The sequence below is a fragment of the Peromyscus leucopus genome, chromosome 15, assembly GCF_004664715.2.
Source record: "Peromyscus leucopus breed LL Stock chromosome 15, UCI_PerLeu_2.1, whole genome shotgun sequence".
Classification (NCBI taxonomy): Eukaryota; Metazoa; Chordata; class Mammalia; order Rodentia; family Cricetidae; genus Peromyscus; species Peromyscus leucopus.
In genome coordinates, this window is record NC_051076.1 from 26,921,178 (window position 1) to 26,935,780 (window position 14,603).

Consider the following 14,603-nt stretch of genomic DNA (forward strand, 5'->3'; position numbering starts at 1 on the left):
TTGTAGAGGTTAGTTCAGAGGGGAAATTAATAGAGGTAAAAGTAGGATATAGTGTTGCCCCCACCCCTGATAAAGCAGTGGCTGCAAAGGGTAGGAAACAGGAACAAGGAAGTGTCACGAGGCTAGGACTTAAGAGTTTTACTTGAGGAGCTGTGTAGACTGTGGTTTAGGTTAATGATTAGGAAAACAAGTGAGTCCCAGGAATTAGCTCAAGTACTTTTTGATATTGGGAAATGTATTCACCGGTTTCGGTGTGTGTCATAGCTAAAACAAAACTTTAAACAATTGACTTCATGTGACTAGAAAACAAAGAATTGGATAGTTAGTTAAACTAATTGGACAGGACTCTAAATACAAAGGGAAACAAGTAACCTGCTTTTCTGGCAGCTATAAGAGCTACAGCCTGTGTAATTGGTTATGGATGAAAGGCTCTTGAACTGTGAGAAGTCTAAAAGATAAGTGTTTGACTAAGTGTGAGTTTCTCAGGCAATGCATAAAGATGTGATTAAGAAATGTATTGGGGTTGACTTGTTCCAGAAAAATGTTTCTGCAGTGATTATGTACTAACTATGTAACTTTTGGTTATGAGGAAAATCCTTTTTGTAATAAACTTGGTGTGGGGAGTCTAAAAAGGGTGTTTAAAAAAATAAAGGAAGAGGAGACAGAAAGATGATAGAGAGCCCCTGAAGGCTGTATGTGTGTGTGTGTGTGTGTGTGTGTGTGTGTGTGTGTGTGTGTGTGTGTGTATACTTCCCTTTTTCTCCAGCCCCAGAATTAAGTTTTACTCCCTTAGATAGAAAGATCAATTGAGTGATTAGTTAGAGACTCCATGACTCCCTTTCAATTCCTGAGCTACTGAAGGCTGGTCCTTATAGCAGAAATCTAGGAACCAATAAAATAAAGTAACACAGACAGGGTGGCTTCCAACTCATTGCATATACAAAGATGGCCTTGAACTTACTCATTAAAAGATTGTAGACTTTCTGTGTGAACAGTTCTTTTGTTTTGTTTTTGTTTTTGTTTTTTACAAGACCTTATGTACCACAGTCTGTCCGCCAACCTGGCTATGCAGTAGAGAATACTCTTGAATTTCTGATCCTCCTACATGCATTTTCCAAATGCAGTGATTTCAGGCATGCCCCACCATACCTAGTTTATATAATGCTAGAGATTGAACCTATCGCTCATGTATACAAGGCAAACATTCTACCAGCTAAGCTACATGTCTCTGTTTTGTTCTATTTTATCAACCTGAGTTCTATCGTGCAAATCAGTCCTTTGAACATAAAAAGATATAAAATATAAGCTTAACAAAAAGCTTACTCCCAAAGGATTGCAGTATAATCAGTATTATAATAAAGCTTTGTATTGAGGATGTTTCATTGTGGAGGAAAAGGCAATTCATTCCATTATAGCCCAAAGTGGTGTCTGAGAACTGGAGAAAGACAAAAGTTGGGAATCGAGGAAGCTCAAAGCATCTTAAGGGGGAGATTTCTAGTGATTTAATTCCAAATGCAGTCCATCATAATGCTTCACTAGTTTGTGGTAACTATGATAAATAAAATACAAATTAGTAAGGGCTGTATGGTACTCAATTTATGCAGACAAATGGCTTATATTTATTTTTAAATGATTATTTACTGTTTTGTTGTTAACTTTCCTTTTTTTTATAGTCAGGTTTGATGATATGTGCCTATAATCCCAGCATTGGGAGGTGGAATGAAAAGAATCAGGAATTCAGGGACCTCTTCCCCTAAACAGTGAGTTTGAGGCCAGCATGTGCTACATGAAATGTATTCTTTTATTCATTGTAAACCTCCCCACTCCAAAGAGAAAAGTTTTCTTATCCTATGAAATGAAGATAAATATTTACCCTTTTTTTAGTATTTGCAGTTTTCAGTTTTGCAAGAAAGATAATGATAAAAAAAAAAGTCCAAATGGATATCAAATGTTGCAAGTCTCATCATCTATTTCCTTTTTGGAAAATACAAAGTTCAGTGAAATTCCCAAACCTGTAATAGTGCTAGGATATGACATATAATGTGTGTCTTTTTGAGCCTTTGAATCCCATGAGTCATCACTGTACAAAGAACTTTTCTGGAATAAATGAAAATTGCCCCTCCAGTGGCATCCTGCCAGGAAAGGGAGAGCCTGGTGAAGTCTGGGCTATTCTCACCAGGCTCTTCCTATAAAAGGAAAAGAGCTTCAACATGACTGCACTAGAAACTCTGCAGAGAGAGAGAGAGTAGCTTACGTGGACTCAGCTGGCGACTCAGCTAGGTACAGAGTGGAAGGTAATTCCTGTGAACAGAATAAGGAAAGTGGACTCCAGCTCAGGTCTATTTAGGACCCGAAGATTTGAGTAGCTTAAAGGAAAAGAAGGAACCTTTAAGTAGGACTAGATAGGAGCTGAGACAGGGATGAGGGGAAAAGATGGTCTGAATAGAGACTGAGCTTCATCTTGGTTTTCTCTAGATGACAATGACCCAACTTGGTTTCCTGCTGTTTATCATCCTAGCCACCAGAAGTTGCAATGTGGGTGAGTCTTGCTACAGGACCCCAGATTCCACAGGTCGCCTCTAGCTTTAAAGGCAGTCAGCACTAGACTGGGTGGCTTCCAGGACCTGGGTCTCTAAAGGCCAGAGATCATGCTTTTGTTGTTATTTGTTTGTTTTTTGTTTTTGAGACAGGGATTTTCTGTGTAGCCCTGGCTGTCCTGGAATTTGATCTGTAGACCGGGCAGGCCTCAGACTCAAAAATCTGCCTGACTCTGCCTCCTGAGTGTTGGGATGAAAGACATGGGTCACCACTGCTTGGCCAATCATGCCTATGAAAAATTGAAATTAAGTATAATTGTATTGTTTACCTATTCCTTTTCCTCCTTCAAGTCTTTCCTAATTTTCTCCCACTCCCACACTCTGCAAAAATAAAAGTCTCTTTTTGTTATATTCCTGGACATGTAAACACAACCTAGTTCATCCCCCATAGAGATGATGCCTTGACATATAGGCTGGGTGCTGATTGTCTCTTGAAGTAAATGGCCAGCGGCAATGAGATTGTTGAGGTCGGTCCTGGTACAGATTCTGTACTTGTGTGTAGCTCTAGGGGAACTTCTGCAAGAACTGTGTCCCATCCTAGTCACTCTAGACATTTGCTTTAGGGTTCCAATACCAAGTGAATGGTCTGGTTTTTGCCCAGAGAATGTTGTCTTCAATTCTGCTCCCTACAAGAACTCATCATTGTTTTAAAGTGTGTATTTCATCTTCACTACCATTTAAAGGAAAAGGGCAAGTCCCTAAATGCCATCTTACTTGATCTCCACATGACATTTTTTTTTCCAGCTTGATATTAGGCTCTAGGGAATTTAAGCTTGACACAGTAAATACAATCCAAAAGTACTTGTCTTGTAAACATAGAGCTGCTTACACCTGAGTAGTTCTGACTCCAGAGTTCTTATTTGTTCCCACCCTTCTAGGTTCTCAGAGCACAGTGCAGAGTGAGTCTAGTTTGCAAGGCTTTTATTCCAGGGTCTCTTGGTCAAGCCTCTGCACTGTCGACCTCACTACCCATGCTTCAGGCACATTAGGCTCCCTGCATTTTTCTACTACAGAGCTGGACTTCACTTTATTCTCCCTTTTTAGGACAGACTCTGGACACAAAGTTCTCCACACCTTCAAATTTCTTGTCTTTCTTCCTAGTTACAAATCTTATTGATTCTCGGAGTGAGGATTTCAGAAGTCATGGAATGACTTGAGGGTGAATAACAAGGGGATTCTGGGTGTCCCATGAGAGTGAAATTCTAAATCTTCTCTAGCTAAAGGCAACCTGGAAACCAACAGATGGGCCAATCTTGTGTCTTCCTCTCAGTTCAGAAGCTGCCAGGAAATCAAGCAGGAGATGACTTGGGCACAAGGTGAGTGACAAAGCATTTAAAGAACACAATGTAATCTTAACACTTGGGAGAAAGTCTAAAGGCAGAGGACTGAAAGCTGCTAGGCAGCCTGGGGAGACCCTGTCTCAAAAATACAAACAAATAACCCAGTTAGGAAATCAGGCTTTTGTTCTTTGGATCAGCTTTTCTCTTTTGATACAAAAATGTTATAAAATGTACATAGTTGATAAAATTGCCACTAAACCAATTTGAAGGGCTTTCATAGTCAAGAACAACTTTCACAATGGTATAGATCACCAATATCCATCTCCAGAAAGTTTTCATTCCTTAAGTAGAAATTCTGCAGCCACCATGCAGCACATTCCTGTGTTCCATGTGATCTGCTGTGCTGTTTTCTACTTCTATGAATCTGTCAGTTCTTGTTATTGCATATAAGTAATTTGCCTTATTTCATTAGCATGATTCAAGGCTCATATGTGTTGTAAAGTAATTAATGTGTTTTTAAAAATTATTATTATTATTATTTATTATTATATAGATGTACATGTCTGTGTTTGGTAATGTGTACATGTATGTGCAGGCAGGCGGTTATTTCAGAGGCCAGCAAAGGCCATCTAGTCCTCTGGAGCTGGAGTGACAGGCACTTGTACACTGACAAGCGTGAGAGCTGGAACCTGACTCAAGTCCTCTGCTAGAACAGTGCTTGCTCTTAACCATGGATCCATTTCTTCAGCCCACTTCATTCTTTTTGATCTATTGGATATATAGGAATGTACACAATATATAGTCTGCATATTAGACAACACAGAATATATTGCTTATTCTTTTTTCTGTATAGAAATATTGGACTTGTTTCTGCCTCTCAGGTCTCAACATTAGAGCTGTAATGAGCATGAATGTACATAGCTGAGTCCCTGTTTCCAGTTCTTCGGGTATCTACTGGGTGAAGTTGTTAAGTCCTTTGATAATACTATGTTTAACTTTGGGAGATACTTCACTGCCAGTTTGGGTAATTCTGTGTTCTGCCTCAGTTACAGAAGCTTGGCTTTCTGAACTCAATCAGAAAGACACCTGTGACAGGACACTCAGGGAATGAGGCATTAGCCATGGTTGTAGTTCCTAGAGTCATTCTGCTTCTGGAGCAGAGAAGGACAATGAGCCTGTACACAGGACTGTGAACTGGTTCTCTCTACAGATGGCCTCTATTTCCTCCGCACGGAGAATGGTGTCATCTACCAGACCTTCTGTGACATGACCACTGCAGGTGGTGGCTGGACCCTGGTGGCCAGTGTGCATGAGAACAACATGGGTGGGAAGTGCACAGTGGGCGATCGCTGGTCCAGTCAGCAAGGCAACACAATAGACTACCCAGAGGGGGATGGCAACTGGGCCAACTACAACACCTTTGGGTCTGCAGAGGGGGCCACAAGTGATGACTACAAGGTTGGTACACTCTGTGGCCACTTGGGAAAAGGTGAGGATGTGAGTGTAGCACAAGTATGCCGGGGAGTGGGTTGGAATGATGCCCTTCAACATAGGGCTGAAGAAGTGAAAAATATTTACCTTGAATCTCAACATCCTCCCAAGTAGGCTTTTAGGTAATTAGGTGTGGGTACCATTGTCCTTGTAATTAGGGTATCTGAGCATGGCTGGTCATCTATCTACCTGGAGCCCAGAGATATCAGCTCTGCCAAGGACTTTGCATGTGCGTCTTTTGCTTGATGAAATCTTGTTTGGTCAGGCTCAGTGTTGGTTCCTTTCCAGAACCCCGGCTACTTCAAGATCCAGGCTGAAAATCTGGGTATCTGGCATGTGCCCAACAAGAGCCCCCTGAAAAATTGGAGGGACAGTTCCCTGCTGAGGTACCGCACCTTCACTGGCTTCCTGCAGGACATGGGTCACAATCTGTTTGGCCTGTACCAGGTACTGGAGACTGCTGGCTGAGGCTGCTTTTCAGGGGTTTAGAAAGAGGCAGGTGTTTGAGGTTGTGTGGGTTGTATTCCATGTTTCCCTTGTTCTAAAGTGTAGTGAGCCAAGGAGGGCAAAGGGTAGGGGTGTGTGGAAAAGAGAGGAGAGGAGAAGAGAGGAGAGGAGAAATTGGGAAGGGAGAGAGAAAAGAAGAGAAATGGAGAGGAGTCTAGGGTGTCAGAGAGATACAGACGAAAGAAAGGATTGTTTCTTATATGACTGGTTTGGAAACAACCTCAGTTACTGGACATATGTAGGGCAGTGTTCCTGGGATTGCCAATGCTACAGTCCTTACCCAGTGACTTCTTTTGTTCCTTGTAGAATTACTCGGTGAAATATGGAGGAGGAAAGTGTGGGACTGACAATGGCCCAGCAATACCTGTGGTCTATGACTTTGGTGATGCTCAGAAGACAGCCGCTTATTACTCACCCCTTGGACAGAGTGAGTCTCTGATGCTTCTCTGAACCCTCTGCAGGACACGTGATAAATTCAGTTACTATAACTAATAGTCATTTACCAAGCACTACAGCCTGTTTCTCTTCTATGAAACTTTGTATTTTCTTTCACTTTATTCACTTAATTGTCCCTGGGTTGGAAGCTATTGCTAACACACTTTACAGATTAGGAAACTGGAGTACTGAAGGCCCATGAACGTGCCTGAGAGCACAAGGCATAAGCAGGAAAGTTGGCATTTGCACTGGGGATACACACTTTCAGAATGTACTCTTAGCAACCCCATTATCACTTAGAGGTTTCTGAGGGACAGGCCAGATCCATGTCCATGTGGCTGAACAACAGAAAAAAATGGAGTTTTATTTCTGTTGTGATGGGTGACTGCTATGTTGTCTAATATGAATCCAATGTGGCATCTACCCTTTAGAAATGCTAAACTTATGCTGTATAATTCAAATCTTCTTATTTATTCTCTGGATATAAGGCTTTTAAAAAAAAGTTACCAAAGTAAATGTGAACAGGAGCAGAATGGATGCACTTGCTGACTGCTGTGACAAGCCCTTGGAGATATTCAGTAGAGAACTTTCTGTTTCTCCACTGAAGCTCTGGCAGATGAGGACTTTTTAAAAAAAAAAAAAAAAAAAGGACTGGCTCTTGGGGTCTGTGGATAGTAGATGAGGCTCCCCCATTGGGTCTGATATTTTAGACTATATATCCTGAACCTGGCACCATCAAATTCTGGGTTGACAGCTATTTCTAGCATTTTCATTGAATGCTGTTTTCTGTTTCTTGTTTTCAGGTGAATTCATTGCAGGATACATCCAATTCAGAGTGTTTAACAATGAGGGAGCAGCCAACGCCTTGTGTGCTGGGATGAAGGTCACTGGATGTAACACTGCGTTTGTGAGTCTGTGTAGTTATCAAAGATGCTCATGACTAAGACTGAAGTTTCCAGTGTGAATCTGTGTATACTGAGTGTGGGAGACTGTCCTGTTAGTGTGTGTGTATATATGAGAGTGTGACTTTTATCTGAATCTTGCTTGATCTAAGGCATCAGAACTTCACTCTAGATACAGAAATCCTATATCTTTGAACATCATAGTCAACATTACAAACTTCTAATACACTGTTGCTGTTTGCTTAAATTTTAGGATAAAACACTCAGTTACCTGGAGTCAAGGTGACACTTGTGATCATGAAGTCTTGTGCAAGACTTTGGGAGCTGAGATTGTAAGAGAGTCACTCCCCACCCAAGATTTAGCTTTTAGAGTGAAACAGATCCAACCCATCCCTTTCCAAGACTTGTACAGATTTTCATTGTGTCATGGGGATCCTAGGAGAGTCTTGGACATCTGGTAGACCTCACCCAGACCGTGCTCATCCCTATCACAAGGAATTCCTCTTGTTGGATGTTGGCATCTCAACAAACTGTCAAGGAAGGTGGATTCAGCTTCACTGCAGGAACCTGATGTCCCCTGAGCCTCAGATCATTAGACTCATACTGTTTTGTTGTTTTCTATATAATAATTTGTGGCCAAAGGCAGGTTGAGGATGGAGCCCTTTTATTGCCACAGTGAGTGCTGTAACAAGTTAGCATGTTCTGGCCAAGCATGGTGGTTCACGTTTTTAACCCCAGCAGTTAGGTGGTAGAAACAAGCAGATCTCTGTGAGTTTGAGGCCATCCTGGTCTACATAATGAGTTTCAGTTCAAGCAGAGCTACATAATAAGACCCTGTCTCAAAAAAAGAAAAATAACACGTTCTTTTGGGACCCAGCCCTCTCTAAAGTAACAGTCTGAGAAAAGGTTCGTCAGCTGCTGGCAGGTGATCCTGAAGGTCTTAGTGTCTATTCATTCCTCAGTCATTAGCTTGTCCTTCACCTGGTCAACATGAGGCACCTATGATGTCAAGGAGGAAATTGGGACTGTGATGTGGAATGATGAAATGAGCATGTAGTGTCAAAGGAGTAGCAATCTGTTTTCAACGTTTGTGTGTAACATGGAGGTGGGATATAGGAACAGCTCATTTTGGAAATGTTAACATAGACTAGATCAGGAAACAACTTTTACATCATACCAGTGGATTTTGGACTGTATAAATCTTGAGCACCACTGCAATGATTTAATGGGCACATAAGATTGATGTGCCCATCTTTCTTTTTCTTTGAAAGATGACACTGATGGCCTAGATGTTATAGATTCTAATGGAGGAAAGATAAGCATAAGGAAATAAGTATTGAAATGGTTTCCATGATACAAATGAGAGCCTGATGAATCTGGTGAAAATTTGGGGGTAGAATGGGCACTAATGTGTTCCAAAGGTTTTAATTTTTTTAATAGTTAAATACAGAGAAAGGGAAGAGAAAACATTTTGGATAATTTCATAGTTTTCATTTGAGTACGTGATTATCAAATAGTAAGCCAAGATGTCTGGATGCTGAATATGTTTGGGATCTCAGAGGGCTATGCAGTCATATGATGCTGGATTTAAAACATTTATTTGACTTCATTTGTTTATGTGCACATGTGTATTCAAGTAATCACAAAGGTCAAAGGGAGACATTGGATTCCTGGGAATTAGAGTTAAAGTCTTTTGATTGGGTGCTGGGATCCAGAATGGCTCCTAGAATCTGAAGTTTGCTTCTCTGGTAAAGCAGTAAGATATTTTAATGCTGGATCCATCTCTTCAGCCTCCATGTTATTAATTTGTTTGGGTGGGATTTTAATTTGTCTTACTTCAGATTTATTTATTTAATTTTATATGTGTGAGTGTTTTGCCTGCACATATGTATGTGTACTGCTTGAATTTCTGGTGCCCTTTAGCTGGAAGAGGGCATTCTATGCCCTGGGACTGGAGTTACAACAGTTGTCAGGCCCATATGGGTTCTAAGACCCAAACCTGCTCCTCTGTAAGAGGAGCAAATGCTCTCAAGCACGGAGCTATCTCTCCATCCCCAGTGTCACATGTTTAGTTCAGTGATGGACTTGGTATATAATGGTGGTCACAGATGATTGGTATTTCCTACTAACATCATAGTCATTCTAGCTTATGTAAGTACAGCCTATGTTGTTTACAGTAATAAAACTGTCACTGAACGTCCCCAAATAAATCTCCACTTTTAAGTTGTATGTGACTGTAAGTAACCGTGTTTTGATTTGTTTGTTTGTTGTCACCTGTAGTGTGAAGAACCTGAGTAGTGATTTTAAGTGGCATTCCAATCTTTAAGTCTTAAAAATAAGAAATATCTGCATTAGAGACAGGGATTTTAAGCTATCACTGAATTATTCATAACTAAAACTAAAGGGGTAACATAATGTAAGAGAGTTGTAAATATGTCCCCTTTGGGAAGCAGCACTTAAGGAATTCATGAAGGAAAAGTCTAGCCAGGGAACCTGAGAACAAAGGTTCAGAGAAGTTGATGGAAAGGAAGGAAGAGACAGTGATGCCACTAAAGGAAGGGGGTTTTATACATCAAATAGAGTGATTTTTGGCAACAGAGAGTCTGATGAGGGATGAAGAGTTCACTGAACTTGGCTATTGAGGTGTCTCTGGACTCATCAGCTGTTTTAGTCAGCCTTTTTCCTCTGTGATAAATACCTGAGAGAAACAATATATGGAAAGAAGGATGTGCTGGCTAGTTTTATGACAACTTGACACAAGATATAGTCATTTTAGATGAGGGAACCTTGATTGAGAAAATGTCTCCATAACATCAAGCTATAGCCAAACCTGTAGACCATTTGCTTAATTGCTGATTGATGAAGGAGGGCCCAGCCTCCCCTGGGCTGGTCATCCTGAGTTCTGTAAGAAAACAGTCCGAATAGAAAAATAGGAAAAAAAAAAAAAAGAAAAAAAAGAAAACAGTCTGAACACTCCATGAGGAGCAAGCTAATAAGCAGCATCCCTGCATGGCTTCTGTATCAGTTTCTGCCTCCAGGTTCCTGCCCTGTTTGAATTTCTGTCCTTATTTCCTTCAAGGATGAACAGTGATGTGAAAGTATAAATCAAATAAGGCATTTTCTTTCCAAGTTGCATTGGTTAATATGTTTCATCACAGCAATAGTAACCCTGACTAAGACAAGGAAGGGGCTTCATTAGTTTAATGATCTCTAATTTTTTAACGCATGGTCACTTGGCTCTATTGCTTTTAAATCCATAGTAGGGCATGATAAATATCATGCAGAAAAGATATATCAGAGCAATATGCCTCACTGCATAGGAGCAAGGAGCCAAGAAAGACCAGGAAAGGCGAGGGCAAGATACCCTTCAAAATATGATAGTCACACCTCCAGTGATGTATTTCCTCTAATCAGATCCCTCCTTCCATAGCTCCACTGCCTCCCAGTAGTCAGTTCAAAATGGTGACTCTGTTACTGACTAACTTCAGATGAAGGCAGGGTCCTCATATTAAATTTCTTAGCCGGGCAGTGGTGGCGCACGCCTTTAATCCCAGCACTCGGGAGGCAGAGGCAGGCGGATCTCTGTGAGTTCGAGGCCAGCCTGGTCTCCAAAGCGAGTTCCAGGAAAGGCGCAAAGCTACACAAGAGAAACCCTGTCTCGAAAAACCAAAAAAAAAATTTCTTCACCAAAGCTCTGACTCTGAATGTTACTTACACTGGGCATTGGGCATTCAGTACACAACACCTTTTGAGAGGGAACTTCATTCAAACCATAACATCTCTCATTGTTACATGCTTCCCTTGTTTTTCAGCACTGCATTGGTGGAGGAGGATACTTCCCAAAATCTGATCCCGATCAGTGTGGCGACTTCTCTGCATTTGATTGGGATGGATATGGAACTCACAGTGGGTACAGCAGTAGCCAGAATATAACTGAAGCAGCCGTCCTTCTGTTCTATCGTTGAGAACCTTGTGGTGTGGGACCCAGACTTCTGCTCCAGTTTTGGACTCACATGCACGAGGAAAAACTTACCAAGTTACTAAAATGCTAATGACACAGGAAAGGAGAATAAATTGTGTTCATTGCAGGCTTGGAGTCTTCGTGAATCATTTGGTACTGGGGTGGGAGATTTCAAAAGTGTTCTGTTCCCCTGTTTGATTCTCTTGGAATATCAGGACTGGGAATTAAAAAGAAAATTATTCTCCTCTGATACATTACATTCTGTCAGTAGCCTTCCCTCCCTCCTCTCCTCCCAGTCCCTCTCTTACCTTCTTCTCTCCCAGATCCACTCCTCCTCCATTTCCCTTCAGAAAAGAGCAGGCTTCCTGGGGCTATCCACCAAACATGGTATCACAAGTTACAATAAGACCAGGCATATCCCCTCGTATTAAGCATGGACAAGGCAAAACAGTAGCAGGAAAATTTTGTGGAATATTCCTTTACACTGTGTGAAGATATGTTACTGTGACTGGATTAATAAAAAGCTAAATGGCCAATAGCTAAGCAGGAGGTATAGCAGAGACTTATGGACAGAGAGAGTTCTGGGAAGATGAAAGGCAGAATTGCAGGCCAGACACAGAGGAAGACAGACACGAAGGAGAAGAGGTAAAAGCCATGAGCCACACAATAGCATGTATATTAATAATATAAGTGGGTTAATTTAAATTATAAAAGCTAGTTAGGAACAAGCCTAAGCTAAGGCCAATCTTTTGTAATTAATAATAAGTTTTGGTGTCATGTTTTGTAAGCTGGCAGCCCAAAGAAAAATTCATTCACATAATGGCATCCAACATAGAGACACATATTTCCACATAAGACCTGAGAATGTTTTAAAAAATAAAGTTTCCAAACACACAGAAATGGAGCTGAATGTGGCTTCCTAGTCTTACAGTCTCTCATTAAGGCTGCATTACAGAGACGTGCCTCCCAGCAGCTGCCTGTGGGTCTGAGCTGCCAGCCAACCATGAGCTACGTGGTGGGTGCAAGGTTTGAATCACGTGGTCAGAGAATGATGCCTAATAAAGTAAAGGCCAGACAGAAAAAGAGTGTATAGACAGTCATAGAAAAAAATAAATAGTTTAAAAATAACAAAGTCTTTAAAGAGAAAAATAAAGTAATAAAAAAGTAAGCCTTGTAAGATTAGAAAATACTATAACACAGGGAGTTTGGGCCTTATATGGTGCTTTGTTAATTTTGATTATTTTTGAATGCTAATGAATAAGCAAAAGCTGCTGAGAGACATTGGACCGTGGAGGCGACTGCTGAGTTAAACCAACCTATATACTTTAGAAATAAATGCCTTAACTTGACATGGAAGTGAGAAAATGTATTATGTTGGGGAAGAGGTTATGCTTTTGTTTCCACAGGAAGTGAAAGACTGTGGGTTCCTTCCAGGTTAATAGAGATCAGATTTGACCAGGGGAGAATTCCTGAGGATCTTGACTACAAACCTGGGGGAGGAAGACAAGAAAGACTACAGGACAATCGATATCTAAGCTGATCCCTCTGCATGGGAACATCTCAGAAATGAGATGAGACATGATGACTCTTGTTGGCTACAGAGTCCTCATGACTTATTATTACATGCCATCCTTTCATATGGCATGGATAGACATTTATAATGCAGTTTGGTTATGCAGTCCATCCAGACTTATAAAGTTGACAGATGCCTTTTACCTGCTCAAACATGGAACAAAAAATCATGTTTAACTGACTTGTGCACACCACACATTCCATACTTGTGTTAATACAGGTATGTATGTTATCTTTAAAAGTTTGTGTGATTTCAGAACAAGGGGACCAGACACCAATGAAAATGGGTGGCCCAGGTGATCCAGCCTCTCAGATGCCTCTCTTGTAGTTTCCTCAGAGTTCTACGTCCAGAACAGCTTCAAAGCTGCTGGCTGAGAAGGTTCATCTTCACAGACTATTCCTGCCAGACTTCAGATAAACCCCACATTTTCCCATCTCACTAAGACTAGAAAACAACTAGCTCTCCCAGGACTTGATCATTATCCCAATTTTCTAAGGGTCCCCTAGAGATACCATTGTCCCCCCAGACACCTGAAAGCAGTCTAGAGAACACAACATCCACATTCCCAAGAGGAATGGTGGGTTGTATTTGGTCATTCTATGGGTTATGTATATTTGTCATCATTTAGAGGAGTTGGTTACAAGTTGTTAACAGTAATGGTCAGGAAAAAAGGCTGAACAAAGGAGATTAGATTTAGGGATCTCATTCTGAAAAGAAAAAGGGGGACTATAGAAATGATAGGATAAAAAGGTATATTGCTGAATCTACTTTTAAACTAAAAGAACAACTACTGGTCTCAAATATTTCACATTGGTATTGATTTTTGTATATTGATACAAATTTAAGGTTGCTTTTGTTATACTTTATATACATTTCTATTCTTGCTTAAGGTATTATACCTGTGCACTCATTTTAAAATGTAAAGTTTTATTCCTTGAAAGCTATTTAGGATAGTAAAGAAATACAGGTTAATACTAGTCATCTATAATAATAAAACTGATCTGAACCAAGTGTGTGAGAGGATTCCAAGCAACAATAGACTTTTACCTGTTCTTCTGATTGGCATGGCCTCCAGCCAGTCTTCTAAATGTATTTCTTTAAGTAGAGCCTCCCAAACATCTTGAGGCATACAGGGCATGGAGGAGGCACTTTACCCACTATTTCTTTGTTTTGTTTTTGAAGATTAAAATTTTTAAAAAATGTGTAAAAGAATTATGTATGTATATACGTGTCTCTGTGTGGTAATTTGCACTACATTATGTGCAGGTACCTGCTGAGTCCAAAAGAAGTCATTGGATTCCCTGGAACTGGAATTACAGGAGGTTGTGAGTTGCCTAAAGTGAGTGCTGGTAACTGCACTTGGGTCCTCTGAAAAGAGCAATGTCCTTGGAACTGTTGATCCATCTCTCTATTCCCCTTCCATCTTCCTCCTCTTATTCCTCACTCCCTCCTTTTTCTCTGACAGAGTCTTATGTGTTCTAAATTGACCTTACACTGCTCTTGCAAAAGACATAGGTTTCTTTCCCAGCACCCTCATAGCTCACAACTGTCTGTAGCTCCAGTTCCAGATGATTTGATGCCCTCTTCTGGCCTCTTTGGGCACTGCACATATATGTTGTGTGTATACATGCAAGCAAAACAATCTTAAAATGAATGTTGGGGAGAGGAAGAATATTTATCTTGTATGAACTAGAATTCTTAGGTCCTGAATGAGAAATTGATTGTGGTCTGTACTCTTCCCCCACTTCTTTCCCATTTCCTTCTCTTCCTTAATAACCTGGCCTTTGCTAGCTGTTCTTTGCTGACTTTTCTCTTACCTCTTGTCCTCATTCTTCATCTTAAAGGTGTGGGGGTCAA

At 40.7% G+C, this 14,603-nt stretch overlaps 1 protein-coding gene across 2 annotated transcripts; it reads left to right on the top strand.

The window, feature by feature from the left end:
• Positions 1–2,186: 2,186 nt before the first annotated feature.
• Positions 2,187–11,300, top strand: LOC114690754 (intelectin-1a-like). 2 transcript variants are annotated; one of them, XM_028865641.2, is made up of 8 exons: positions 2,187–2,294; positions 2,476–2,539; positions 3,815–3,913; positions 5,088–5,335; positions 5,657–5,815; positions 6,182–6,302; positions 7,114–7,217; positions 11,025–11,300. In XM_028865641.2, exons 2-8 carry the CDS (start codon positions 2,476–2,478, stop codon positions 11,175–11,177), a joined length of 948 nt encoding a protein of 315 aa, XP_028721474.2. In that variant the 5' UTR covers positions 2,187–2,294; the 3' UTR covers positions 11,178–11,300. The 2 variants fall into 2 exon arrangements, with proteins under 2 accessions (XP_028721474.2, XP_037067134.1); XM_037211239.1 differs by having other exon boundaries at positions 2,200–2,280.
• Positions 11,301–14,603: the final 3,303 nt, after the last annotated feature.